The sequence below is a fragment of the Cyrtonyx montezumae genome, unplaced genomic scaffold, assembly GCF_038088225.1.
Source record: "Cyrtonyx montezumae isolate F1298 unplaced genomic scaffold, pur_monq_1.0 scaffold_26, whole genome shotgun sequence".
Taxonomy (NCBI): Eukaryota; Metazoa; Chordata; class Aves; order Galliformes; family Odontophoridae; genus Cyrtonyx; species Cyrtonyx montezumae.
The window spans coordinates 2996336-3022964 of record NW_027072003.1 but is presented as its reverse complement, the minus strand read 5'-3'; the positions used below and the strand labels follow the sequence as shown (position 1 = coordinate 3022964).

The window sequence follows — 26629 nt, the reverse complement described above, 5'->3', positions numbered from 1 at the left end:
ACATCTCCATCTGCATTTTATGAATACAAAGTTCCCGGGGCTGGAAAAGAGCCCTTCAGTGAGAAACTTCAGGAGGATAAATAGATAGATGATAGATAGATGATAGATAGATAGATAGACAGACAGATAGATAGATAGATAGATAGATAGATAGATAAATAGACAGACAGACAGACAATTAGTCCTCCCCCTGCTTTTTTTGCTTTTTCTTTTGTTAACTTCTCTGAGGCCAAGTGTTGCTGCTCAGACCCTCCGTGCTGACCTTTGCTCCTGGGATTACGCCCTGAGCCATCCTGCAGTTCGCAGCACTTTGGGTGGGAGCAGAGCCCGCCCTGGAGGAGCACGACCTTGCACTTGCACTGTCTAATTGCTGTCTCCTTTGGAGATCTTTTCTGCAACGCTCATTTTTTCGAGGTGCAGCACAGAGGAAAAATGTGGCTCGAACTGAAGAATTGGCTGCAACCTTTGCTGCCAACTTGGCAGAGGAGATAAGGACTTCATTTTCAGAGGGGGAAAAAAACAACAACACAACAACAGACAGACGGTGGGGAGGAATAGCCAAGTCTTTAGCAACTTTTACAGCCAGCCTTGCAATAACATTTCCTAAGGGCACTCAGAACTTGCAAGAAGAAAAAAACCACCCCGAGTTTCCCCTGCAGCCCGAGCAGCACGGCGGGGACGTGCGGGATGTGAGCATGGGGCTGACTCACTGCTCACACAGCCCAGGGCCCAGCTCAGCAAGGAGGAAGAGGGAACAAAACCGTTGCACTCAATACTTTCCCTTACGAGGAGCCCGATTAGGGGAGGGCTTCAGGTCCTCCAGGACAGTGACACAAGCTCCAGCCGTTCCCAGATGGCACAGGGCTCTCTTCCTGCCCTTCCCACCCCAGCAGTGCTGAGCCAGGAGCTCCCTCCACCTCTCACAGTGGCTCCCTCTGGGCTTCACCCCTCTCTGCATATATCAGCACCTCCTCCTGCACCACCTGAGCTCTGCAGAGCCGGAGTTGCCGACCTCAGGGCATGCAGCAGCAGAGCCAGAGGTGCAGGGAGAGCAGAAGCAGCTGATGTAACGCACCGGATGGTATTGATGCAACGCTGTCGGGCAGCGAGCCAAGGAAGCAGTGTGACAGCGCCGTGCTCATTTTTCCCCTGTAAGGAAATACTCCTTTCTGTGAATCATAAGGGAGATTAAAATTACAGCGGGGTGCTAACCGAGTTTCAGGAGGACAGCAAGAACAAACAAGCAGCAGATAGCATCCACTGCAGGTGGCAGTGCCACTTATTCCTTTGAACGAATCAAGGCTCCGTCGCACGCTGCATCGCACTGCTCTTAATGGGTCCCTTTGCAGAAGTCTTTTAAAGTCTCCGCAGCCCATCCTGGGTCACATCACAGCTGTACCCATTTACACGTGAGAACAGGCAGCATGAAAACATCAGTGCTGCACAACCCGATGCCTCACCCCACAGACAGCACCTTACGTCCACCAGCTCAGGCACGGAGCACTACTGACCCCAAGCACTAGCTCCATAAACCCATATACCGTACACCCTAAGCACACTCCTTACAGAAGCAACCACAGAGCTGCACTGCATCGTGCACACAAACCCTCCCATTACGAAACGAGACCAGGATTTGGGGTTTGGGGTTTGTTTTTTTTTTTTGGAGGGGGGAGGTGTTGGAGAGGAGAGGGAAAAGTTTCGCAGATTAAAAAAAGAGAGAAGGGTTATTTTTTTAGGCTGTCCAGAACGGTGGGGGGGGGTGGGTTGGGGGAGGGGGAGGGGAGCAGCCCGTGCTCGCAGCGTGTCCGCCCCCCCCCACCCCCCCGGCACCGCCCTCCCCCTGCGCCGATATAAGGCAGCAGCAGAGGGCAGCGGGCAGAGCCGAGCGGAGCTGCGGGCAGTGCAGTGCTGATAGAGGGAGCTGAGCATCGCAACCGCATCACCGCAACCGCACCGCGGCCTCAGGTAAGCGGGCAGAGCCGGGAGCGGTGCTGGGACAGCGCGGGGTGCGGGCCTGATCCTCATCCCCATCCCGAAGGCGGCCTTATCTCCATTGTATCACAGTCACGGGTGTCCGCTGGACTCACATGCCCCTCTCTTTGCCCTTCTCTTGCAGAGCGGAGCTGTTCCCACGCTGCTGTGCAGAGATGGAGACCGTGCACGAGCTGATCCCCTTCGCCAAAGAGATGCTCAGCCAGAAGCCCAACAGGAAGGTGGTGAAGCTGTACGTGCTGGGCAGCGTGCTGGCGTTCTTCGGGGTGGTCATCGGTCTGGTGGAGGCAGTGTGCAGCCCCTTCACCTCCGAAGGGAGGATGGAGGAGGAGGAGAAGAGACCGACCCCGACGCGAGAGCCAACGCTTCCTCAGAAGCGGGAGGATGTGGTGTTGGAGCAGAGCAAGAAGCCGGCGGCGGTGCAGCGGGGGCTGGTGACCAGGCAGCACGCTTCCTAAGGGACCCAGGGCTCAACCCAGCACGTGGCTCTGCTGCCCCAGTGTCCCCAGTGGTGGTGGTGGTGGTTCCAGTGAGAGGGACGGAGGTTTGGCTGAACGAGGAGGCTGCAGGCTCAAGACTTGAAAGAAAGGAACGGTTTAATTTGCTGCTGTGCAGCAGTAGGGGAAAAAAAATACCTTTTATTGGTATAAAAATGTGCAAGATGCACAGTGTGGTTTCTTATTTTTATTACAGATGCGTTTTACAACATTTTGCAGAATCAATAAATATTTTATATGGTACCGGTGCTTTCTAGCTCTGTTCATTTTGTTTGCAGATGGGTTTTGTGCTCTGCAGGAGCCTCTGGCCCCTCTGTGAACAGCTGCAGGCAGTAACAGACCTTCTCTGTAGGGCTCCTTCCCCAGAGGAGCAGCTCAGGGCAGAGTGCTGGAGTTGCCCAACTCCAGAAGCTGCTGCCATCCAAAAATGGGTCGCTGTGTGGGGAGGAGTGGCTCACAAGCCATGTTCCCAATGCTGGAGGTGGAGATGCACCTTCCGGGGTTATCTGGGTTTGATGGCATAGATTCAGGGCTCTGCCATGTCCACGTGTACCCAGAGCTGCTGAAAAACCTGTCTGCCTCCCAGAGTGCTCTAACAGGCTATGGGCACAGCACTGCTAAAACCAATGCTCTGCTTTGGCTGGGATCCTTCCTGAGCCTGACACCCAACTGTGGAGAACACCGTTACAAAAGGAAAAGCTGCAGACACAACAACACATGGGAGTGGTAGAAACAGGGACCTGAGCTCCGCCAGCATCCTTAGAGAGCATTCACCTGTTAGAAACCTTCCCAGGGTGGTTAGTTCTGAGTGCTGCAGGTTCTTGCTGTGTCACTGACTGTGCTACAAAGCAGTGGAGAAATCATCCTTGGCAGTCAGGGCAAGGTGAGAAAACCCCTCTGTTTGCTCAGTGTCCAAGGCAGTGGGGCAAGGATAGGGGCACGCATAGAAACTGGGAGCCAAAAGCAAACAGTTGTTGCAGACAGCAGGAGGGGTTGGAAGGCAAAGCAGCACTGCCTGACACACCATGACAAGCACTCAGATCCTCCTGGAGCTGCAAGTCAGGATCAGAATCCACACACAGAACTTCTCAGGCTCTGAACCAACAGCAAAGTACCTTTTCCTTAAGTGAAAAAAGAGCAGAGTGCAACTAAAAAAAAAAAAATAAGCCTTTGAGAATGATTTGATTTGGGCTTTAACTGAACACCTTGGCTTCTGGCAAGGCAGCATGACCCAGCACCTCACTGGCACTGATGGGGACTTGGAGGCAAAGAGGAGCAGGGGGTCGCAGCCTGCAGCAGCCCCTGGGCCAGGCTCCAGCGTGGAGCAGGTTGTGTGTCCCCACAGAGCAGCCAACATAATGACATAGGTCAGACTGAGGCGAGGATCACGTCTGTCCCGCTGTGCTGTCACACCACAGCCCCGTCCCACTGCATCCCTGCTGCCCTCGCCACCTCTCTGCTGTTATCCAGTCACGGGTTTATGAGCTTAAAGCAAAGAGGTTTGTGGCACAATCAAAATAGCTGCTCCTAAGGCAGCTCACGGGATTAGACAGCTAAAGCACCATGTCTGCACTGCTGCAGCCAACTCGGTAAAGCCGTGTCCTGCCATCCTACCATCCTGCCATCCTTCCCTCCTGCCATCCTGCCTCCCACCCCACACACTGCCCCCCAAGTCCGTGGGGCTGAGCCGTGTGCTGCCACTTCTGCAACAGCACTTCGGGCTTCATCCGGGGCTACAGATCAAGTGAGCATACACAGCTGATGCACAACGACCATAACAAGTCCTGTTTAAATTATACAGTGACAAACTCGGTGTGCATGGGAAATTAGTAGTCCATGAACATCACTGTGACAGTGATGAATGGCAGGCTTGCCAAATGAAGCAGACCAAAGTGCTTCCATGGACATCCCAGACCTTGCCCTACAGCAAACCCCTTCAGCAAGGCAGCTTCCAGCCCCACTCCTGAGCCCTCACCTTGACACTTAATGGCACACCCTCCACGACAGTGCCTGCCACAACCACGCGTGATCAAAGCAGAACGCATTCACGTGGCCCAGGTGTGAACTGCAGGAGGAAATAGTAATTGGGATATACCAGGCAGTAAACCAGGCAGGATGTGTGCTGCACAGCTGTGGGGACATCTGAGGCAAGCAGCTGTAGAGGAGCATCTAAGGTTGAGTTAAAGCCCAGCACTGAAGGATATGCTCTCGAGGAGAGGCAGACATTGCCCGAGGTGCACGGCGCATTGGAGCCACCCAAGGTCGATTTCTATTGCTTTAGGATCTGTGTGAAGGCAGTTCACTGTGACCTGTAGATCAGGTGCATTAAGCCCTTGGGCAAATTGCAGCTGGCATCAGATCTGACACATATCTGCCTCTGCCATCCTGGCAGCACTGCCACAGAGATCTGATTTCAGCTCAGGCTCTCATCGTAGCACGGAGCTGGGCACCAGGACACAGCAGCCCTCCTGCCCAAGGCCATGGGCTTCAAGGGCACGAGCTGAATGTCTTCAGCATGCCTGCCTGCTATTTGCAGCATGGGCTCTGGATGTTTTGAGAGCTGCCAGGTTAAATTTCGGAGTCCAGATAAGGATATCAACCTATCCTACCCAACAGCAAGGGCATCAGGAATGTGGAGAGTGGCCAAGATGCAGGGCTGCCACAGCATGGAGGCAGAAGCAGTGCTTAGAAATGACCCAAACTGGGCAGGATTTACTCTAAAAAAGCAGTGAGTGCAAGCACAAAGTCAAACCAGGCTGTCCCAGAGTCAGCACAGCATCTAATGGGGACACCCCTATCTGTAAAGAAAGACCTGCATTCGTGGTAAGGAATGCTGGGGGAGCTGAGCATAAGGAAGAGTCTTATGCCTACGATATAAAGGAAAATGAGAGGAAAAGGAAAGCAAGGGGAAAAGAAAAGGAAAGCAAGGGGAAAAGAAAAGCAAACCCCTCCACATTTAATAAAGATTTGATCGTGGGTTAAAAACAGCCAAATATCCCTCAAGAAGGGCAAAAATAAACCTGTGTTCCAAGTGCCTCCGAGTCCCCGCGGTGCACACAGGAGCCTGCTTCACCCCCAGCCCTGGGAAACACGGCTGCAAGGGGCTGGGTGACACAGGAGGGACACACAGCACGAGGGACCAGGCAGAAGGATTGAGATGGAGCTGCTCCCCTCGCAGTGCTCCCTAGGAAGGTCTGGCAGCAGCGGGGTCAGGAGCAGCCCCGTGGGCTGAGCTCAGTGCCTGGGATCAGAAAATGCCTTTCACAGTCTCCCCTTCCTCCAGAAGAGGTTAAAAACAAGCTCTCAGGCAAAACAAACCCAGAAAAAGCTCTGAGTGGGAGTGAGGCGCAGCAGTGCCAGGTGATGGGGGGGGGGGGGAAAGATCCCTGCAGGCAGCAGAGCACAGCTGGGGTGGGGGCTCTGCTGGCAATGCAGCCCCCAGCAGCATCCACACCCATGCGCAGAGCACCATCCTCATGCTAAGTAATAGCAACAGATTACGCCAGCAGCTCTCCCTGCTCGCAGCACGGACCAGGCAGGGATGAGGGGGTCATTTTCTCAAGCCCAGGAGCGGGCTGAGTTCAAAGCAAAAGGACTTAGGAAGGGGCAGAGCTTCTGCAGCGCTGTTACTGGACCCAGTGGGGGTGAAGTGATTCCTATCGGGGGAAATTTGGGTCTGAAGTAAAAGAGAAGAACTGGGAGCAGCGAAGGCTGCAGGGAGAGCACACGACCCCCAGCAGAATCAGTGCTCTGTGGGGCAGCCCCCTGCCCTCTCGCATGCCATCAGTGGCACTGGGATTGCTGCTGCCTGGACACAGCAAGGGAACGGATGTGACGCGCTTTTCACTTGGACTGCGTTCACTTACGAGCAGCAGCGAAGCTCCTGCAGCACTCCAAGCAGGCAGCACAAGGACGCTGCAATCCGTGCAGAAAACACAACACTCAGCACTTGGCTGAAAGCTGCTGGAGCTGGGGGTGCAGCCCTAAGGGGAGGGGGGCTCAGCTCAGCCCTCTCAGCCGCCGCTCACAGGAGCAGGGTGAGGTGAAAAAGCGAACGCTGCCCCTGTGGTTTCCTCTGCGGGATGCAGAGAGGCGATGCCCCGTGTGGAGGGTCCCATCCAGATGGGTGCTGCAGCTGTGTGCACCCAGCGCCAGCGGGCATTACAGAGGAGCCCCGGCCACCTGCAGCCCGCTGCCTCTGATGTTCTCCGAGTGAAACTTGATGCTGTTCAGCAAGGACACACCTCTTCCAGGGTGTTGTGCAAAATTCTGTATTTTAACGTAGGGACAGGAAATATGAACAGAGCCGGGCAGAGCCCGCAGCAGCACCGCCGGTTAGGCCGCGGCTGCCCCGCTCCGCGGGAGCAGACCCAAGTGTTTGCTTCTCCCACCCACCCCACTGTGACTTCCCAGTGCTTTGGGAGCCGTGGCTCCCACGCTAACAGGTTTTGAGAAGTGGCATTGCTGCTGCCTTCGGGAGCAGCTCTGCGGAGGCTGTTTTCCTCCTTTCTCTTCCTGCTCCATTTCCTACGATGGGTCCGTCGCAAAAGATTCTCATCCCCGTTTTGGGATTGGTTTTGGCCTTCTGTTTTTATTCGTCGAGGGAGAAGTTCAAGCCTGGTGAGTATCGAAAGGGAATCTGTCCTTAAGATGTTAAAAGCCACATCTGAGCGTTCGGCATGGCAGCGTGCAGAGGTTGGACCAAGGCTTTGTGGCAGGGATGAGGACAGAGCGGTTTTAGCAGAGGTCTGGACTCACATGGGAGAAGCAACGTGCAGCTCCCAGAGGAGCAGTGAGGCAGAGGAGGCTTTGAGCACTTGGACTTCAAGCAGAAACTAAATTTTCCAGCTACGGTTTTTAAATGTTGGACTTTAAGTGTCGCAGCATGCACTCATGGGGTGTTTTTTGTTGCAGAATAGCTGGGGTGTTTGTAAGTCGCGTCCTGATGTGTGATAAAGCTGTTGAAGGAGCCAAGAACTGTGCTGCTATGGTCAGTTCAAGCTGCAGCTCCTCCAGGGTGCAGCTTTTCCAGGAGAGGGACAGGACGTGTGGGACAGAGCACAAGGACCTGCATTCAGCCTGCCATTCACTGCTACTTGAAGGCATTAGGGGACTTTCTTTTTTTTCAGATAGGCTTTGGATAAACTAAACCCCTCTGCCTTGGTCCCCAGAGATGCTGAGAGGGAAGCGTGTCATCGTCACCGGAGCGAGCGCCGGCATCGGGGAGCAGATGGCGTATCACCTGGCACGGATGGGAGCCCACGTCCTGGTCACAGCACGGACAGAGGCGAAGCTGCAGCAAGTAAATGGCAAGCTGGGCACTCACACATGCACGCTCACAGCGGGGCACACACACACACACACAGGAAGGCCAACCTCACAGTGCAGGTGTATCTGTCAGTAGGAGCTCACGGGTACGCAAAGCCTCGCTCCTGCAGGCACGCACCGCACGCCCCGCGATGGTTGAATTGCTCGGTGAATACACACGGGCTGCAGCACACACACACACACACACACACACACACACACACACACACACACACATACACACACCCTCATTCCACTGCAGTGATCTATCAGCTCCTGCTCACCCTACACACGCGATTGCAGCGCAGACAGCACCGATCAGGAGCCAAACCGCCTTGGGCCGCGCGTTCACCAAAGGAATAACCTTCAAAGGGATCCAAACGCTCCCAGAAAGCCCGCAGTGAGGTTTGGGGGATGGGGTGTGTTTTGGTGAGTGCAGCCCCCCCTTTCCTCCCCCAGCTTGCAGTGCCTGATGCTCTGCATTGCATTGCAGGTGGTGGAGCGGTGCCGGGCGCTGGGGGCCGGCTCAGCACGGCTGGTCAGCGGCAGCATGGAGGACACAGCCACCACCCAGCAGCTGGTGGAGGTGGCTGAGGCTGAACTGGGTATGTCCACAGCTCCCCAGCACTCTGTGCACTGAAAAAAACCCACAAAAGAAGTGGGGATGGGAAGAGGTTTCCCCTAATTCTGCGCCTTGCGACCCAGCTTGAACTCATCCCCGTGCCCTCGTAACATCCTGTCCTGATATCACAATCTCGGGTTTCATCACTGCCTCTACCAGGGGCTGAAGCTGTGCAGCAGCCTGCAGCAGCCTCACTGTTGTGCTCGTGGGAATTCGCTGCAGAATGGCAGTGCTATCTCCCTCTTGTAATGTTATTTGTGTTTCACACGGGGGGAATATAAAGTCACAACAACTCTCATGTGGGGCGAGTTAGATGAGCCCAGCACGCTTTTGCTGGCAGTTACCATCTGTCCCAGCTCCAGAGATGTCAAGCCAAAGCTCTCATCTAAAAAACAGACCCCAAATGACTCTGACCCCAGAACACTCCAGTTGCATTGGCTCTGCTGCCAGGAGAGGGCTCAGCCCTCTCCCACCCTGCACTAACTCCCGCTCCTCTGCTTCCAGGAGGCCTCGACATGCTCATTCTTAACCACGTCGGCAAGTCGTACTTCAATTACTTTGACGGCGACGTTGGGCACGTCCAGAAGCTCCTGGACATCAACTTCCTGAGCTACGTGGCCATGACAGTGTCTGCCCTGCCCATGCTGAAGCGGAGCGGGGGCAGCATCGTGGTGGTCTCATCCATGGCAGGTGAGTGGGAGTGAGGTCTGGGATGTGGGATCCCATGGGCTGGTTTTTGTAAGAAGCACGGGCACCTTCGAGGAGCCAGAACGACTTAACACACCCAAAGCAAGCACAATCTCCAGGTCTTTTTCGCATTTCTCAGTGTTGTGATGCAATCCCATTGCCCCACCTTGCTGATTAAACCCCACACCCAGAGCTGGGCTCACTTCTACAAAGAAAAGGGGAAATGCTGTCGTTTCTCACTGCACTGTTCCTCTGAGGCTCGTTGTGGTTTGCCAGGTCAAGATCCTGCAAACGTTTGCAGAGCCTTTCCTACAAAATTTCTGCTGAGTCGGGAGATTAGATCAATAACAGCTGCAGCCCCCACGCTGCTGGCTGCAGGGGACTGGCTCTGCTCAGCACCCGGAGGCAGGAGACCAAACTTTGCTCCGTGGCTGCTGCCTGGTGCTCCCACCTGAGCAGGGCTGGGAGACGTGCTGCTGGACTTCAGACCATAACAGAGCCAGCTCCTGATGGGAACACTCTGTATTCCTGCTGCTCAGCTGCCAGGGTGACTTTTCCCTAACAGTAAACTCCCTTCGGCTAAAAACCTTTATCTGATGAAAGCACAAAACAGAGGCTTATGTGGTGCAGCTTTCCATGCCTTAATGGAACTTCACTCTGTGTCCAGGTAAAGTTGGGTTTCCCTTTACGGTCCCCTACTCTGCAACTAAGTTTGCCCTGGATGGATTTTTCAGCTCCCTGAGGCAGGAATTCAGCATCCAGAGTGTTAACGTTTCCATCACACTCTGCATCCTTGGCTTCATTGACACTGGTAAGCTCCATCCGTTCCATCTAGCTGGCCAGGAACTGAGCATTGCCCACCCAGATTCATGCCCTCCCCCCCAGTGCCCCCAGTGCTGCTGTAGTGGGAATGAGTGCAGCACTGCCTCTGCTCTCAGCAGGCTCCTAGCTCTCTTCCACCAAAAAAAAAACAGTCTTGGGACTGATTTGTTTCCTTGCTCTACACTCAGGTAGGATATGAGGGCGAATTTCTTCTCAGGTCAGGCTCTGACACTGGCTGCCCAGTGAGCTGCTGTCCCTGGAGGTGTTCAGAGCTGTGGAGATGTGGCACTTGGGGACACAGTCACAGTGGGGATGGGCTGCGGTTGGACTTGGGGATCTTAGAGGTCTTTTCCAACCTTAAGGTTTTGTGAAAATCAGCCACCGTGCACAGGCTGGGACAGCCTAAAAGCCGACGGGTTTAGGATGTGCTGGTTGCATATCTCCTATTAATCTCATCTGATGCAGCAAGCACATGATGGGAGCGACTCAAACCCTTCCAGTGCATCCACACCTAACTGTAGGAATTGCTTCCCAAACTCTGCCACCTCCATCCACAATGCAGCCTTCCTCAGCCCCCTCCCTCCCCCCCAGCTCGCTCACCGCAGGCAAACCCGGGGAGAGGACGAGCAGAGGGCAGCCCAACCCAGAGCTCTCTCATTCCTCAACCAGAGAACGCCGTGCGTGCGGCTGCCGACGTGCTCCTGATATCCCCGGCCCCCAAAGAGGAATGCGCCCTGGAGATCATCAAAGGGGGAGCCCTGCGTCAGCGCGAGGTCTACTACCGCTACGCATCCACCAAACTGCCGCTGCTGCTGCGGGATTGGGCCGCGGAGCTGCTGGACCTGCTGGTGCGGCAGCGGTACCGACCCGAGCGGCTGCGGGCAGCCTGAGCCGTGCCGAGCCGAGGGCGATGCCACCGCCGGGCCGACAGCCGCCTCTGCCGGCCGCAGCCGTGCCTGCATCCCTCCCCGCGGCGGCTCCGCAGTTATCTCCGAGCCGACAGCTTCGCCCCTTCGGAGGAGCGTCCCCGGAGCCGCGGATGCGCTGCGGGAAGGGGCAGTGCGGGTTTCCTGCGGGTGCGTGCGGTCGGACCCATTCCGTTCCCCTAGAGCTGGGAAAGCAGTAACTAACTGATTGTTGAGTGCAGCTTACTAACGTTGTTGTTGGAATTTTGTCGCTGTTTTGGTTTTCATCTCCTCTTTTTTTTTTTTTTTCCCGTTACTGCTGCTAACGGGCATCACTCCACTGACTTGCCTTTCTTCGATTCTTGAATAATAAACCATTATTTCGTTGGAAGAATAACGGCCTAGCCTAGTTTTCATTTAGCTTAACGACCAAGCTCAGTGCAAACCTATTCACCGAGTTCATTCTTTGGGGTACACTTCCTTATGCACACACTAACTGCAGAATGCCCCCAGACACACAGTGTTTGCTGAAGGCAAAACCTCAGCACGAACCTGCAGAGATGTGACACAGCTCCCCACACCCCAGCACTGGTACCCGAGTGGTGCTTCCATCCAACACCAGTGCCCACCTTTCTGATCGCTGCCTGCTGCAAGATGGAAGGAGAACCTCCCCATGCCACTCCCCAGGATCATTTTGCCCCTTGCATTCCAGAGGAAGCTGGGAGCTGTGCCTCTGCTCTCCTTATCTTGACACCCACAGTGTGCACAGAGCAGGTTTTGCTCTTCAAGCTTTCTTAGAAAATGATCTGCGAGGCGGTTTGCCATTTGCCCAGGCGGATGCTGAGCGCCGACACAGAACATTTGTGAAACCTGAAAGATCTTTATTATTCGCTTTTTGGCTCTTTAACTGCCTTTCACTGTCTGCCTCAATGGGTGCCTCAAGAGAGAGTGCAATTTTGTGGGTCTAAAAGCCACCCAGGAGCAGTCAGCACTGTACTGGCGGTGACACTGCACAGTGCAAGGGAAAAATAGCAGCGTGGCCAACCCTGTTCTGCCTGGTACCTGTAGGAACCTGCACCAAAGGGCTCACTGCTGTCTGACAAACCCTCATGGCTCAGTTTTAGATGTTAAGTGAAAGAGAGAAAGCTGAGAGGTCTGAATGGGGGGATATTGGTATCCCAGCCCTGCCAGCAGTCGCTGAACAACGTACCCACGGCTCCGTGGAGCAGCAGCTGCCCAGGATGGCCTCAGAATACACCCTGGGCGTTGACGGGATGAGAAGGGTGCAAAGGGTCAGCTCAAAGTCCACCACAACGCCCTCTATTAGGTTAATGTTTGCTAAACTGTGGGATGCACAAAAGGAGTCGGCACCAGCAGTGCTGCCTGTGGCAGGCATCAGCAGAGCGTGGCAGGGAGCAGCACAGAGCAGCCATCGCTCTCTCGCTGGCAGAGGGATGGGGCTGCTCCTGCTGGTTCTCATCCCCTTGCTGGGGCTGGGGCTGGCCGTGTATTTTTACTCAGGACATGGCAACTTCAGCAAAGGTAAGTCATTGAAAATACACGCGTTAGCACCAGGCGGCCACGGGCACCACTTGGGGAGCTCCAACGCAGCTGAAGAGCTGAGTGCAGGTGGTGTGGGCAGTGGGAGCCCTCCTCCCCCCGCAGGAGGAGCTCACAGGATTGTGTGCGGGTCTGCCAGGCTCACATTCTTGCTCTCAGCAAACGGATTTGTTTTGGAAACGTGCAGTTAACCGCTGTAAATATTTATTCATTTTCTTTGTCAACTCCTGCCAATTGCAGAGCAGCTCCATGCTGGGCTGGAGCCCAGCTGGGGGCTGCAGCAGCAGCTGCATCCTGCAGCAGCACAGAGGAGCTGTGCACGGGGGTGTGGTACCAGCTGTGCACGGCCCTGAGCTCTGCATCCCCTCCAGAGATGCTCCGGGGGAAGAGAGTACTCGTGACGGGAGCCAGCAGTGGCATTGGGGAGCAGATGGCGTATCACCTGGCACGCATGGGGGCCCACGTGCTGCTCACAGCATGGACGGACACCAAGCTGCAGAAGGTGGGCAGCAGGCACTGTGAGTATGGCTGCAATGCAGACCTCCACGGGCAGGCAGGAGCTCAGACATCCACCCACCCCACACTCACGGGGATGTTAGATTCCAGGCAGGCTCCCCAGCACGCCACCACAAATTGTGTTTTCGATGCTGACAGCATCTCCTTCCCCACGGTATTCAGCTATCGCAGAGGAAACGTCCCACTAAGCAATGTCTCCCCAGCAAAGGGAGGTGGGTTGTCAGCTACCTCCAAGACATCAGCCAATGCCACTCTCACTGTCCCCAGGTAGTGGAGAAGTGCCTGGATCTGGGTGCTGCGTCCGCCCGCTACGTGAGCGGCTCCATGGAGAACACGGCCTTTGCTGAGGAGGTGGTGAAAGAGGCTGAGAACACCTGGGGTGCGTAGTGGGAGCCCACACCCTGTGCCACATTTTGGGGCCATGCTGGCAGCCACAGTGCAGCCTTGGGCTGAGATGCTGGCTGCCCATAGCCAACACACTCTGCTTCCAGGAGGCCTCGACATGCTTATCCTGAACCACATTGGCCAGACCTTTTATGACTTCTTCAACGGGGACGTGGCTCACGTGCGGAAGCTCATGGAGATCAACTTCCTCAGCTATGTGGCCATGACCACGGCTGCCCTGCCCATGCTGAAGGAGAGCAAGGGCAGCATCGTGGTGGTCTCATCCGCTTCAGGTGAGCACACAAGGGCCCATCTCTCCCTGCCACATCCCTGCCTTGTGCCCTGAGAGTGCCCATGGCCGAGCTCTGACCCTGTGTCTCTGCCCAGGCAAAGTCGCCTCCCCCTTCGTTGCTCCCTACTCCGCGACAAAGTTTGCCTTGGAAGGATTCTTCAGCTCCTTGAGGCATGAATTCATCATAGAAAACATCAATGTTTCCATCACGCTCTGCATCCTGGGCTATATTAACACAGGTAAGCTTGGCACCACCGAGGCTCACGGATAAAAACGTGGACCCGGTGTAACACGGCTGTCCCTCTATCACTGCAGAGAGCGCGGTGCAGGCGGTCTCACACGCAGTTAAGTCTGAGCCAGCACCCAAGGAGGAGTGTGCGCTGGAGATCATCCGGAGCGGGGCCCTGCGTCAGCGTGAGCTGCACTACCCCGCCAGCACCGTGACCACAATGCTGCTGCTGAGGGACCTTGCCCCCGAGCTGCTGGACAGCCTCATCAGGAGCAGCATCCGGCTGGAAAACATCAAGAGACCACCACCGCCCCACGGCTCGGGGTGTTAGCTCAGCTCTGAGTGACCAATGCTTTCCCCACAGGCAGCGGTGCCTCCAGAAAAGCCCACCCCCAAAGTGGCACTGGGGATGTTTCTGAAGGCAGCATGGCTGGGAACTGTCTGCACAACATGGGGCACCAGAGAGCCTACGACACGGCACCAAAAAAGCCTTTTATTTATGCTGCCTGTATCTGGCTCCTCACCATCAGGAGAAGCAGGCAGCAGGGCTCCCCAGATGGGCTCTGCAAGGCCAGAAATACAAGCAGGGATGCAGGAAGCACCCAGACCCCAGCTGCTCCATGCACCTCGCCACATCTCACCACGTCCCTCTCAAAGGAGGGGTTAAGTCAAAACATAATCAATACAGAAGGCACCCGACCTGTGGAGCACAGCCTCATGCTTCCAAAGGAAAGATAGTGGGATTCAGAGGGGCACTACATGAAGATCTGCAGTCACCCAGTTGCAATTAAATATTAAAATAATAATAAAAACAAAATCATTTAGGCTGGGGACTTGCAGAACAGGATTACAAAGCAGAACTGCACTCCGAGCTCTTTCTGAGCAGGGATTTAGGCCAACCCCCACCTGACCAAGGCACACGGAGGGCCTTCAAACTGGAGTGGTTTTTCCCTGTACCCTTACTTCAGAGCAATAAATCCTACATTACTTTGTGATGCCTCTGGTTTGAATTTTGTTCCTCCTCCCTTGGAGTACGTGCAGAGCCCCTCAGTGCAGAGCTGCTTGAACCCACCCCATGCAGCTTTCACTTCTCTAAGACCTTAATGAATTTCTGCCGTTCACCTCTCCCGAAATGCACATTTTTCTTTTCCCTCTTCTCAATCTGCGAGAAGCCTTACAGTAATAGCATTACTCCACTTGCCTAAGTCAGGATCTCCCTACCCCCAAAGCAACCTGGGTCACCCAGTGCCACCGGAGCCCCAGGACTAGCGCCCTGATAAGGGAGGTGGCCACGGGGACGGGCAGCAGGAGCTGCTGGCACCCCAAGATAACCCCACACTGCGCGAGCAGGACAGGAACCAAGGCTCGGGCTGCGGCCCCAACGCTTCCTGTTCGACAGAAGGAAACACAGCGAGGCAGCAGCACGAAGCCGTGGGCACCGGAGGGCTGTGTTTGTGCCCCACACCCCCGTGCTCACCCGGCCACACCGGGGCACAGCCGGGTAAGTGCCCGCAGCCCCAGCGCTGCCCCGCTCATCTTCTTCCACCTCTCTGTGATGGACACGGTAACATGAACCGGCATGAAACGTTTCTTGTTTGTTTCCCTCGAAGCAAGAAACGTAACAGGTTGGAAAGCGACGATAAAGGACACGGTTGGTGATCAGAGAGGGTAACTCCGGGCAGCGGCAGAAAGATATAAGGTGTTCATCCACCAGGAAGGCCTCAACGCTTTGCTCAGCTCAGGGTGAGTAATGGACCGTGTGTTTCCTTCAGCCTTACCTTGCTGTAAGTAACTTCTGGTTAAGTGAGGTGCTGCAGGGATGCCCTGGGCGGTGGGATCCCCGCGGGTGAGTGAGCACTGAGCAGCACAGCCGAGGCCTGGCAGCACTGTGCGTGTAGGCCACATTGAGCAGTGAGAAAACCAAAATTGGAAAGTGCTTTTATCACATCCTGATGCGTTCTGAGCAGGTCTGGGTGTTCTGTGCCATGCTATGGAGCTCGTCTCCAGCCTCAGGCACTCGCTGCACAGGGACTGTGCAATGTGCAGAGCTGCTCTCCTGACCGTGCCTTCAGGATGAAAGGAAGCACGGAAGGGAAAGGCCATGATGAGAACGGCTGGGTCACTGTGGTATGGATAACAATGCATGGAAATAACCTGCTCAGCCTCTTGTAGCCTCAAACCCCTTCAGCTGGGAGCGCATCGCAGTAAGAACCACACAAAAAGCTAAAATCAGAGATGCACCAGAAGCTGTTGGAAGCTTCACAGAATGGGATATTCAGACAAATACAGATGTGGGGAGCACCGCCCGTCTCTCAGATCACCCAGCTGCACAGCCCCACGCTCAGCTCCATGCACAGCACTGCCTTTGCCCCACACAGGAGCAGCGTGGTGGCTGCTGGCACATCCAGGCCAAAGGAGCAGGCTCAGTGCACGCTAACAAGCGTGGAAGTGTTATATACGTAAATGGGTTTTTACTTGCTCACATTTTTTCCCCCATTAAACTCAATGCTAATTGCTTGAGACAGAATGAGACCAACGAAGTTTCAGAACCACAGAATCGTAGGGGGTGGAAGGGACCTCCAGAGGTCAATGAGTCCAACCCCCCTGCCAAAGTAGCTCCCTAGCCCACGTTGCACAGGTATGTGTCCAGGCAGATCTTGGACATCTCCAGAGAAGGAGACTCCACCACCTCTCTTCTGTTTTTTGGTTTGTTTTTGATAAAGAAACTCACCCTGCAGATGCACACAGTGCAACAGTGCAGGTGCTCAGCTACCCGCCCAGTTAAGGCCACAGAACACCCCCAAAGGACAGAGCAGAGGTGAAATCTGTGCCCGAGGCAAAGCAGTACCACAGCCCCTGGGTCAGCAGTCTGGGATGGGTGACGCTGTCAAACACAACACACCCCTCCACAAACACCTCCAGCCCTTGCTTTCAGCAGGACGCAGGATCCCACTATGATCAGCCCCCCAGAACGGACCCGGCCGCGGCGTGCGGGTGAGAGCTACGAGGAGAAGTGCGAGCGGCGGCAGGAGATGCGCGAGGCCCTGCGGCACCGTGGCCATGCACACAGCACCCGGCGGCCGGGCCGAGCCGAGGAGCAACAGCAGAGCCCACGGCAGCGTGAGTTCCTGCGCAGGAGGAACCTGGGGAGCACCGCTGGGGAGCACAGTGCACCCACCCCGCTCCAGGTAGTGTTTCACCCCCACCACGTCAGGGCCTGATGCATAACGCGGCCACGCACCCGCAAAAGTGCATTTGTTTATGGACTGCAGTCAGCTGAGGGCAAACTGTGTCGCCTCCCTCGCAGCATGATCCTTCTTGTTTTCTAAGCTAAACGTGACCCAAACGGAGAGCTGCTGCCATTCTTCCAAGTGCAACCCCTTGTCCTGTCTGCCAAATTCGTTTTGCACTTCCATATTTAGTTTTTCTCACTGTAATCAGCTGGGTTCCTTCCGTCACCTTCCCTGCTAGCAGGAATGAAGATGCTGTGCTCCCTGCTGCCTGCCCTGTGCTGCCCAGCCAACAGCAACCTGGAGCCTCAAACCCGCAGAAAGGTGCAATGCACAACACCCAGCAGTCGATCTAAATTTGTATCCTATGCAAAACGAATAGCAGATCCCATCAGGACAGCCGTGCTCGCAGCACAGCTCTTCCCCCAGCACCTGATGCACGAAGCTGGACCCGGCTGCAGCCCTCTGCCCCTTGTTTCAGACCCTGACACGAGCCACTTCTCATTGCAGCGCCCATGGAGTCACCCCATGTGCCCCTCCACGCTCCCCCCACTCAGGCTCAGCAGTCCTCTGGGTATTTTGGCAGAAGCCATCCCTGGGTCACACATCTCCACGAACAGCCGAGGTGGGTGAGGGACACTCGGTGGCCCTTCTTCCCCCGAGCACAACAGCTCCATGTCCCCACTGCTCCCAGTTACAGCTGCTCCTCCTCAGTGCCGCTCAGCAGAGCTCAGCACATGCACAGAGAATAGCTTTGAGGCCCCAGGAGCATCCTCTTGCTTTGTATTCACAGGAACTCAGACTCCTGCAAGCACGAGGGTGAAGGACTCAGGCCAGCAGACAGAGTAAGCTATGCTCCCCCTGGCACAACCCAGCCATGCTCCCTGCTGCCATAACACAGCCTGCAGACACCTGCACTGTGCACCACAAGGAGAGAGCTGGTACCTGGGCTCTGGGCTACTGCAAGAGCCTGCGTTCACCTCACTGGTGTGCTCTCTTTTTCCATTTCAGCTGTGGAAATACAGTTTTCAGTAAGGTAAGCCACAGACACACAGAGACTGCTGTTGAATTCCCACAAAATAGCACAGCTCCTAAAATTCCTTACCAGAGCTGTAACTAGCTCTCCAGTTTCATAAATAATGGTGATGGTGCTGCGGGGAAGACAGGCACTCCTCTTCCACGAGGACCCACAGCGTTCATTCAGGAGCTGCCATGATTTCAGATGCTGCGTGTCACAACTGCAGCACTGCAAGGAACTTCCAGCTCCCTAAGGACCAACCACCCCACAACAGGACCGGCCCTCCCCATGTGCCCCTGTTACCTCCATCTGATTTCAAAGCGTTTGGATGTTGTAGCCCACTTGTTATTTGCCTGTGAACTGAAACAACCCCAGGGGTCTGAAATACTTCTCCTTTTCTGCAGGAAATCGTGCAGCTCTCTGGCTACCTCAAGGTAGGCACCATGCTCCACGAGCAGCCCCAGAGTGAGAACTACTGTGTTTTTATCATTAACAGACCAAGGGCTGCTGCTTCCCCACAGGAGGCCCTGCACCGTGAGCTGCTGCTCAAGCAGAAGATGGTGATCCTGCAGGAGCTGCTCGCCACACTGCTGCACGCCTCTGAGAGGTCCTGGCAGGTACAGGCAGCACGGAGCTTTGGCATGGAGCAGGGTCCGATGGTCTGCACAACCACAGCCCCACACACCTCGCTTTCCTGAGCCCTAGCATTGATCTTTGGAGATGCTATCCATGCAGCACTGTCTGGAAAACAAGTGCTTCTTTTCTTGCTCTCCCCTTTCTGTTTAAGGCAGGTTGAATGCATCTCAGACAGAAGTTAAAGGGACATGTGCTTGAAATTTGTCCCCTTGTCCTTACCAGGAGGTAAAGTAGAGGCAATGCATTTTAGGGCTCATTCTGTAGGGACATATGAAGCCTTTTATGCAGGGTTCTTAAATCAGATGTTAATTTTAATTCAGTTCATCATACCATCCCACCAGAAAAACAGTTTGAAGGTTCTGTTGGGGCACAAAAGCAGTGATAGGGTGAGATAGTATAAAAAAAAAAGTGTGAGATGCACTGTGGTTAGAAGCTTCCGCCTTCGCTTGCTTCTTCACATACAATGCAGGAGGAAAAAACACTGACACACTGCATGAAGCAGCCATGAAACCCCAGATTAGAAACAGGTGGGTGCACTTTGCTTCTTGCTGTCTCTGCTGCAGAAGGGAGGCTTCCCTCCACCTTGCACTGGGGGCTATAAATTAAACAAATTCACTCGCTGCTGGCACTGCACAGGGCAAAGCAGGCAGCACGGCACGGGGAGGGGGACAAGGGGATGGCTGCTGCTCCACAGATGGGTTTGGTTGGCCCTTGTGTGCCACAGCAGCTTAATTCCTCCCAGTATTTGGGGTTTCAAAGACCTGGCTCTGCAGGTACACAAATGATGTGGCAGCAGCTCTTGAAGTGGTCATGGAGTGATTTAAGGGGGTGCTTGTGGACACTTCTAGTTTGAAGGAGCAGGTGCATGCTGTGCAGGAGGAAAGAGACTGTGCCTGACTCCTGGAAGTGCTTTACAGCCCTGTACAGTCTAAGCTCTGTCACGTCCCGTGCTTTACCGTGACTTCGTGGACCCATTTTTTTTGCTGTAAGCATTGTGCTTGGGCAAACTGGAAGCCCTCCAGAAAAAGCAATTAGTGCTTTATACCAGCTGGCTCACAAAGGAGTACCACAAACAGTTCATCAGCCTCAGGACAACAGCTACCAGCCAAGAAGAGCTTTAAAGACACTGAAGTCATAGAGAAACACAGCAGAAGAGTTTTCAAGCAAAAGGTTTGGAGCTGCTCAGCCTGGTAACTTTGGAGTTGAGGACAAAGGCTATCAAGGACTCCAATCCAGCATCTCCAAGAGCAGACATTTTTTGAACCCATTATTCTCAGCCCTCTCCTCTACTTGGAGTTTTGGCCCTGTGCTCCTGTGCCAGGACTCCGAGTGATGTCCAAAACCAGCATCACCAGAGACACTGCAGAGGAGAGGAAAAACCATCTGACAGCAATAGCTGTAGGGTTGGGCTGTTACGTGGTGCTTTTTTTGTTGTTATTCATTTGATTTTTTTTTTTGTTGTGATGCTTTTTCTAAAGGGGCCTTTTCACATCAGTAATCATCAGCACAAGGGCTTGGCCGAGATGAGCTCACATAAATTCTCTGGTCAGAAGCACAGCTATTTCTGGCCTCCCACGTATCTGCACAAACCCTGTTTCTGGTCTGGTAAGAGGCAGCTTATTCCCTTCAGGGAAATCTCAATCCCTTATATTCTTCTGCCAACTTTTAAGCTGCATCTCCATAAAAGCATCCTGCCTGCACATTTCTGCTTTATAGAGGCCGGTGCTCTGCTGCCCTGTACTATGCACAGTGCACAACAGCCACGAAACACCACTGCCCTCCTTTGCAAGCCTCTACAGACAGCAGAACAAACAAACTGCAGAAGAAAGAAGAGCACCATATTTCAAATTTAAAGATGCTTTTCAATATGCTACCTACTTTCTACGGGGACATAGCCCTTGGGCTATTTTTGTACTGACAACCGAACTGGGAAGCTTTATTCTTTGGGACTGTAAACTTAATCCTGTGCCAATTTAAACACTGCTAAGACACCAGAGAGCCAGGTTTGGCTTGGGTCTGACAGCTCTTCCCAGAACATCAAGGAGCTGCTTATTCAGAGGCCCAGCTTCAAACACCAGCTAGCAGAGATGATAACGATGCTCTCAGTATCAGTAGAGAAAAAAAACAACCCAGCATATGTGAACTCTGCAAGAAATTTTATCTGAATTTGCATGCAGTCTGGTTTCACAAAACCTAAGTAAAAAGCCCAACAAACACCGAGGAGGTAACAGGAAAAAACGAACCCTCGTTATTGTCATCCACACTACTGCTTAACTTCCCCCATAACCCACTTATCCTGAGACTGAAGGCTTACTGGAAATCTAAGCACTGAAAATACTTGGACCAGACTTAACCACAGTATTATAGAAGAAAGTGAACAAAATAGAAGCTAACAAAGCATTGGAGGCAGAATGTGTGAAATGCAATTACACACATTGGTCCCATTGTTTTTCCCCAGGGTCAGCTGAATGAAGATAAACTCAAGTGTAAACTGAGGGCCCTGGAAAATCAGCTGCAGGCCTGCACCCAGGTACGGTCTTGTTCACTGAGCAACAAGCAAGGGTGATGAAAGGCATGAAAAACTGAACTACGTAATTGGGTCAGGTCTCAGTTTCTAGAGTAATCTGATTAGATACGGATCTGAAAAGTATTTTTCCTCTTTGCTGAAGTGATGTTTCACAGCAAATTAGCAGTTGCATTGACACAGTGTGGGTTTGCTAATATTCAGGCTTAGCAAGATTAGGAATACATCAGATAAAACTCCCCAAGCACTCTAATTCCTCCTTTAAAGAGTTACTCAAAGGAGTGTGTGAAGAAGATCCTGATAGAGATGGAGGACCAGAAGCAGACCTATGAGCAAAAGGCAAAGGAGGCTCTGCAGAAAATGCTCGAGGATAAACTCCAAGCAGAGCAGCAGCTGCAAAACTCTCAGGTAAGAAACACGTTTTACACCTGGCTTTGCTTTAATCTTATTTCAGGGAAAGGTGACAACCAGTTTACCATCTGCAAAGATGCAAAATCACTTCTTTTTTTAATGCTACCGCCCAAATTCCAAAGGTAGTGACAACCTGTGCTCATTTTGTGCTGCTTTTAATAACCTGAAGCATGGCTCATATCTGCTCCCCCCCCAGAGGTGCCTGGCAGTGACGAAGGAGGACCTTGCCCTCTGGAAGGAGCATTACACCTTGCTCAAATCTGAGTGGGCCCAGATGGCCAAGGCACACAACGAGCTGAAGAGCAACATCCATGCTCTGCAAAGCCAACTGCAGGTACCCCATGGGAGCAGCACTGTGGCTCAAAGGAGTCCATGTTTTCTGACTTGCAAACAGCCCAAGGGTTGGGCTGTTCATTTAATACAAAAGCCCTTTGGTGAAGTGTTATGACTGCACACCCAATCCTTCCTTCTCGACACAGCACACGGCTGCACAGAACGAGGAGCTCTGCCAGGCCCTGGACCTCCTGCAGCATGAGCACACCGAGCTCCAACAGCACGCTGACACCCTGCAGCAGGACAACCAGCTCCAAGCCAAGCACATCCACAACATCGAAGGTACTGCTCCTCCAGGGAAGGGCAGAGAGCAAGGAGATAACCTGAAAGCCCTGGTTCTTGGAGCCTAGAACACCCAAAGCAATCTCTATCTGAACGCATTGTGCACCTCAGCTTGCAGAGAGCCTCTGGTTTCCAAAGGACCCTGAATTAAAGATTAAAAGGGTTTCAGAAGAACGGGTGGAATGGGAAGCTTCCTTGCCAGCATATTTGTATGAACACTGGTTTTCTTATTATTTCAGGGAAATTGCAAAAAGAACAAAACCAGAAGCTAATATTGGAGGCAACAATCAGCCACTTGCACAGTGAGTAACACAAAGAAGAGCAACGTGAGGAGCTCCGCATTACTGCTGCAGCAGTGACAGCGATTTGTTTTGTCCCCAGACCTGATGCAGAACCAAACCAACGAGCAGAAGACACAGGAAGCAATGGTGCAAAGGAAAGGTCAGCAAACTTCCTAACTCCCACCTAGCACTCCTCTAACTGGAGATGGGAGCGTTAGAAGTGACTCCAGAAGTCTGTATTTGTTTAGAATAAAGGATTATATTAAAGCTATGCAAACCTAGTTATTACGTTTCAGTAGTTAACAAGCTATTTGTGAGGCAAATGCTTTACAAAAAAAATAAATGGATTTCATTCCAAGTGGCTATGCCGTTTAAAAATCCAGTTTGTAGCTGCAATTACAGCTGTATTTCTGTACTTAAAGAGCAATAAAGGACACTAAAACTCCCCCTCCCTTCCATTGCTGGTAACTGCTTGAAAACATTCCTCTAAAGAGGATCAGCTTGTATCGACAGGAGAGACAAGCCCATGACAACTAACTAAGCTCCTCTCTGTGCATAGCTTGCAAATATTATCTTTAAATTGTGCTGAGTAGAGAAGCTACAAAGCGAACTGGAGGCCAAGATGTATTTCTCACCAGCAGCCTGACTGTTTTCTAGATCAGGTTTTCACCACGCAGACCCCACCTCTCACTCCTGCCAAGGAAATGCGAAATGCTCTGTCTGAGCATCCCAAGGAGAAGACAGAAGAAAACCTGAGGGATGAGATGCAGAAAAGGACATCCCAGCTTACAGCAAAGGAGAAAGAGGTGAGGAAGTCACTGCTGGGACAGAGCAACCACGTTAGGGATTGAGGTGCCTTTAGGTGCTCTCAGGAGCGTAGGAAAACAACGCATTAAAGCTCCTGGAAGCAGACAGAGCTGCAGGCTGCACCTGGTATCCACCACAAGGATTTTCTCTGCTTTATTTCTGTTCTGCTACCAGCTTCAGATGAAGCACACAGCATCTGCAGGCAAGGACAGGGCACCAAGCAACCACATCTAGAGCCACTGCTGCAGGCAAACCCATTTCTGCTCACAGGAAAATGATAAAGCCACTCTTTAAGAGCCAAAGCCTTAAGCATAAAGTAAGCGTAGGAGGAGAAGGGGGCTCGTAAATAACGGGAAGGTCTGCAAATAACAACAACAAAAACAAAAACACCTGTAAAATCTGACCAAAAATCCCCTCCATTTTTGGACCTTCTGCAAGGTGCTTACCACACAAGCAGTTATTTCAGGACATACAACCAGCTTCAAAAACTGCCCTCTGCACGCAAACCATCTTACTTCTTACTGCAGAACTCAGATAGCGGGACTTAGAAAAGTAGTATTTACCACTTGCCAGGACTGGAAAACACACCAGGAGCTGTTCCACTAACTATCCCAGGACTGTGCCCACATCACCTGGGAAAGGGGCTTAGTTGAATGTAATCACTTCAAAAGGAAACAGCTGTAGGTGCCAGCTGCATCAGCTCACACAGAAGGACATGAACCCCTGCCGTGATTTTACACCTCACATCTTCCACCTGACCTGTGCACGGTCAGAAGAAATGGTTATTTTTTCTCTCTCATATAACGTGTAAGATGGCAGCAGAAGCAAGCTGATCACAGGATGGGAACGGTCAGGGCACTGCTTGGGTCCCCACCTAACACTGAAACCTGCTCTGTCCTATGTTGGTATGTATGGGCACACGAGCAGCAGAAGGGCAAATACCCACACACAGGGGAAGCACCGTGGCTGCTGTGGGAACCCCACCAGTGCTGGGGTGCCAAAAGCCACAGGGCTCCCTCCTGCTGATGCCTGCCTTCGTCCTCCCCCAGTGCCAGGAGCTGCGTGCAGAGCTGGATGCACTGAGTGAGGAGTACCGCTGCTGCCTGAGCTGCCTGCGCCAGTGCCGCCAGGAGCTCAACCAGGGCCAGGTGGTGAAGGTGAGAGCAACCCTCGCCCTTTCCCTGTGGCAGCTGCACATCACTTTGGGAAACGCTCGCTCTTTTATTTGGGGCAGTGTGGAGGGATGAGCAGCATGCCTGTTAAGGATGGGATGAAATGTTTCTTCTCCCTGTCATCTCTTGGTTACGCTTGTTTCCCTTTGCAGAGACAACGCGGTAACTGGCTCCCTCTTCTGCTGGCAGTGATAGCAATGGCCGTGGCTGCTGTGCTGGCCACCTACAGACTGTGAGCACCTCCACACAGAACTGACTCCTGACCTCACTGTAGTGCACCTCCTGCTGCTACTTGCCTGCTTCATATCCCGAGCTTGACTCAGCCTGACAAACTGACATGGCTCCAATAAACATGGGGAGATCACCCTTCTCTTCCCTGTGTTGGTTATTCCTCAGCTGAGGGTTGCACTGCTTGGTCCCTGCACAAAGCCATTCAAATGGCACCTCTTGGACTCACGGGGGCAGCAGGGACCGTGCATCCCATGGACATGGGAGCCAAGCTGTATGCATACAGCGAAACAACCATGCAATTCTCTTCATTTACTGTTTCCCTGCGCAGGAAATTTTCCACCCTGCACCATCTTTACTGACATCCAACAATAAAACCAGGCCTGCATACCACCCAACCTGAGCACTCTTCATGCTGCCTGCCCAGCCCAGGCTCCACCATACCACCAGCTCATCTTGTGGCCAAGAACCTTCAGCCGTGCCTGCTCCTTTCTCAAACTCAGCACCACATTAATTCATCAGAGCCAGGATTTTCCACCCGTCAGAGCTGTGCAGGCTTGATGGAAGCACTTGTCCCTTGCTAAGCCACGAGGTGTGACACCACATCACACACACATCACGGAGCCCCCAACAAACTTCACAAATTAAGAATACTGCGGTGTTAGCATTTTTTATTAATCCTCAGTCATTCACAGCAAATAAATATACCCAATAAAACACTCCACAGTCAGGACCCAGGCTGCAGAGCTGCTGTGTGTGTTCATCCACATACTTGGAACATGCATGGACTTGATCCGCACCTGGCCTGAGCGGTCAGGCCCAAACCCATATATCTGGTTGGCGCTCGGGGCCTCTCGAGAGTGCCTCAGTGGGTTCCCCACCTCACTCCCTGAGGCATGTGAGAAACAGGGTGAAAAGCCAGTGTTTGTTTGTGTCACAAGGCAACTGCTGGCAGCGACACCACCTCGCTGGTGATGGAGAGATTGATGAAGTCACTCTGTGCACAAAAGTCATTGCTCAGCTCCTCACGCCAGGCGTCCAGCACCTCCTGCAGTTCCATGCAGAGGCTTTCAGGGATACTGAAGGAGCAGATCTGCACCCGTAGCCCTCCCTGTATCCGAGGGCAGGAGGCCTGAGCCGTGAACACCCTGAGCGGCGTCAGCGCCAGGCAGTTCTCGCCGCCCTCCTCCGCCGGGAAGGTGTAGGCTGCTGGGTAGCCCAGCAGCACCCCAAACACGGTGCAGAGGTTCCAGCCGGTGGCCACGACCTCGCTGCAGGACACGGGGCTGTCGGCAGCCTCCTCCACAGCCACGAGGTGGGCCAGGAGGGCCTCAAGGTGGCCCCTGATGGCCGCAGCCTCGGCTGGGCTGCAGAGCGCAGGGCTGGACCGTGCCACTGCCACATCCACGAAGGGCGCGGGGCGAGCACGGAGCACGGCCTCCAGCTGTCTCCGTGCACGGCCCGGGTGCAGCAGCAGCACTTCGCCTGCCACGCCCAGCAGGTGCAGACGGCACAGGGCCAACCCGGCCTCCCGCAGCCGCTCCACGTAGCGCCGCAGCTCGGCGGGCCCCGCCGCCCCGCAGTCGTACAGCAGCGCCGGCTTCAGCCCCGCCGCCACCGCCAGCACCTCGCCGGCCAGCTGCAGGGCGCGGGCCGCCGCCAGCCGTCGCCTGCACCCAGCCCCCAGCGCTTCCCGAGCCGCCGTCACCAGCCGCGGGGCTGGCAGCAGGCCCCGCGCCTCACCGCGGCCCGCGGGGCCCATGGCCAAGCCCCGGCCTAGAGTAGCGGCGCACCCGGCGATGGCGCACTCCGCCCCCGCCACAGCGCCACGCAACGCCGGGGCGGAGCGGCCTATGGCGGCGGGCCCGGCCTCACTGGGGCGGAGCAGAGCGCC

General features: G+C 54.0%; 5 protein-coding genes across 7 annotated transcripts; 4 read left to right on the top strand and 1 right to left on the bottom strand.

Moving 5' to 3' along the window:
• Positions 1–1890: 1890 nt before the first annotated feature.
• On the top strand, positions 1891–2740 carry G0S2 (G0/G1 switch 2). The gene is made up of 2 exons (XM_065740201.1): positions 1891–1965; positions 2117–2740. Exon 2 carries the CDS (start codon positions 2148–2150, stop codon positions 2448–2450), a length of 303 nt encoding a protein of 100 aa, XP_065596273.1. The 5' UTR covers positions 1891–1965; positions 2117–2147; the 3' UTR covers positions 2451–2740.
• Positions 2741–6606: 3866 nt separating this feature from the next.
• Positions 6607–10972, top strand: LOC136051127 (11-beta-hydroxysteroid dehydrogenase 1-like). Its single transcript, XM_065740417.1, has 6 exons — positions 6607–7109; positions 7661–7791; positions 8290–8401; positions 8923–9108; positions 9773–9916; positions 10597–10972. Exons 1-6 carry the CDS (start codon positions 7022–7024, stop codon positions 10815–10817), a joined length of 882 nt encoding a protein of 293 aa, XP_065596489.1. The 5' UTR covers positions 6607–7021; the 3' UTR covers positions 10818–10972.
• A 1314-nt stretch (positions 10973–12286) lies between these two features.
• LOC136051005 (11-beta-hydroxysteroid dehydrogenase 1-like) lies at positions 12287–14369 on the top strand. Its single transcript, XM_065740200.1, has 6 exons — positions 12287–12374; positions 12764–12894; positions 13176–13287; positions 13400–13585; positions 13680–13823; positions 13900–14369. The coding sequence occupies exons 1-6, from the start codon at positions 12287–12289 to the stop codon at positions 14142–14144; spliced, it is 906 nt and encodes a 301-aa protein (XP_065596272.1). The 3' UTR covers positions 14145–14369.
• Positions 14370–15154: 785 nt separating this feature from the next.
• Positions 15155–25128, top strand: TRAF3IP3 (TRAF3 interacting protein 3). 3 transcript variants are annotated; one of them, XM_065740402.1, is made up of 17 exons: positions 15157–15314; positions 15424–15556; positions 16752–17001; positions 17554–17668; positions 17837–17888; positions 18055–18079; positions 18466–18495; positions 18583–18678; positions 21156–21227; positions 21489–21629; positions 21829–21966; positions 22112–22247; positions 22487–22549; positions 22629–22688; positions 23186–23334; positions 24385–24492; positions 24660–25128. In XM_065740402.1, exons 3-17 carry the CDS (start codon positions 16768–16770, stop codon positions 24741–24743), a joined length of 1503 nt encoding a protein of 500 aa, XP_065596474.1. In that variant the 5' UTR covers positions 15157–15314; positions 15424–15556; positions 16752–16767; the 3' UTR covers positions 24744–25128. The 3 variants fall into 3 exon arrangements, with proteins under 3 accessions (XP_065596476.1, XP_065596474.1, XP_065596475.1); XM_065740403.1 differs by having other exon boundaries at positions 16749–17001; XM_065740404.1 differs by lacking the exons at positions 24385–24492; positions 24660–25128 and having other exon boundaries at positions 15155–15314; positions 23191–23329.
• A 268-nt stretch (positions 25129–25396) lies between these two features.
• Positions 25397–26542, bottom strand: CUNH1orf74 (chromosome unknown C1orf74 homolog). The gene has a single exon (XM_065740418.1). The coding sequence runs from the start codon at positions 26495–26497 to the stop codon at positions 25670–25672; it is 828 nt and encodes a 275-aa protein (XP_065596490.1). The 5' UTR covers positions 26498–26542; the 3' UTR covers positions 25397–25669.
• Positions 26543–26629: the final 87 nt, after the last annotated feature.

Bases quoted from the DNA above. Each gene is read 5' to 3' on its own strand.
- G0S2 (XM_065740201.1), top strand. From the start codon at position 2,148: ATGGAGACCGTGCACGAGCTGATCCCCTTCGCCAAAGAGATGCTCAGC.
- TRAF3IP3 (XM_065740402.1), top strand. From the start codon at position 16,768: ATGATCAGCCCCCCAGAACGGACCCGGCCGCGGCGTGCGGGTGAGAGC. The intron at 17,669-17,836 runs GTGGGTGAGGGA...TTGTATTCACAG, and splicing joins CATCTCCACGAACAGCCGAG to GAACTCAGACTCCTGCAAGC. The intron at 21,967-22,111 runs GTACCCCATGGG...TTCTCGACACAG, and splicing joins CTCTGCAAAGCCAACTGCAG to CACACGGCTGCACAGAACGA.
- LOC136051127 (XM_065740417.1), top strand. From the start codon at position 7,022: ATGGGTCCGTCGCAAAAGATTCTCATCCCCGTTTTGGGATTGGTTTTG. The intron at 9,109-9,772 runs GTGAGTGGGAGT...CTCTGTGTCCAG, and splicing joins GGTGGTCTCATCCATGGCAG to GTAAAGTTGGGTTTCCCTTT. The intron at 9,917-10,596 runs GTAAGCTCCATC...TTCCTCAACCAG, and splicing joins CCTTGGCTTCATTGACACTG to AGAACGCCGTGCGTGCGGCT.
- CUNH1orf74 (XM_065740418.1), bottom strand. From the start codon at position 26,497: ATGGGCCCCGCGGGCCGCGGTGAGGCGCGGGGCCTGCTGCCAGCCCCG.
- LOC136051005 (XM_065740200.1), top strand. From the start codon at position 12,287: ATGGGGCTGCTCCTGCTGGTTCTCATCCCCTTGCTGGGGCTGGGGCTG. The intron at 13,288-13,399 runs GTGCGTAGTGGG...CTCTGCTTCCAG, and splicing joins AGAGGCTGAGAACACCTGGG to GAGGCCTCGACATGCTTATC. The intron at 13,824-13,899 runs GTAAGCTTGGCA...CTATCACTGCAG, and splicing joins CCTGGGCTATATTAACACAG to AGAGCGCGGTGCAGGCGGTC.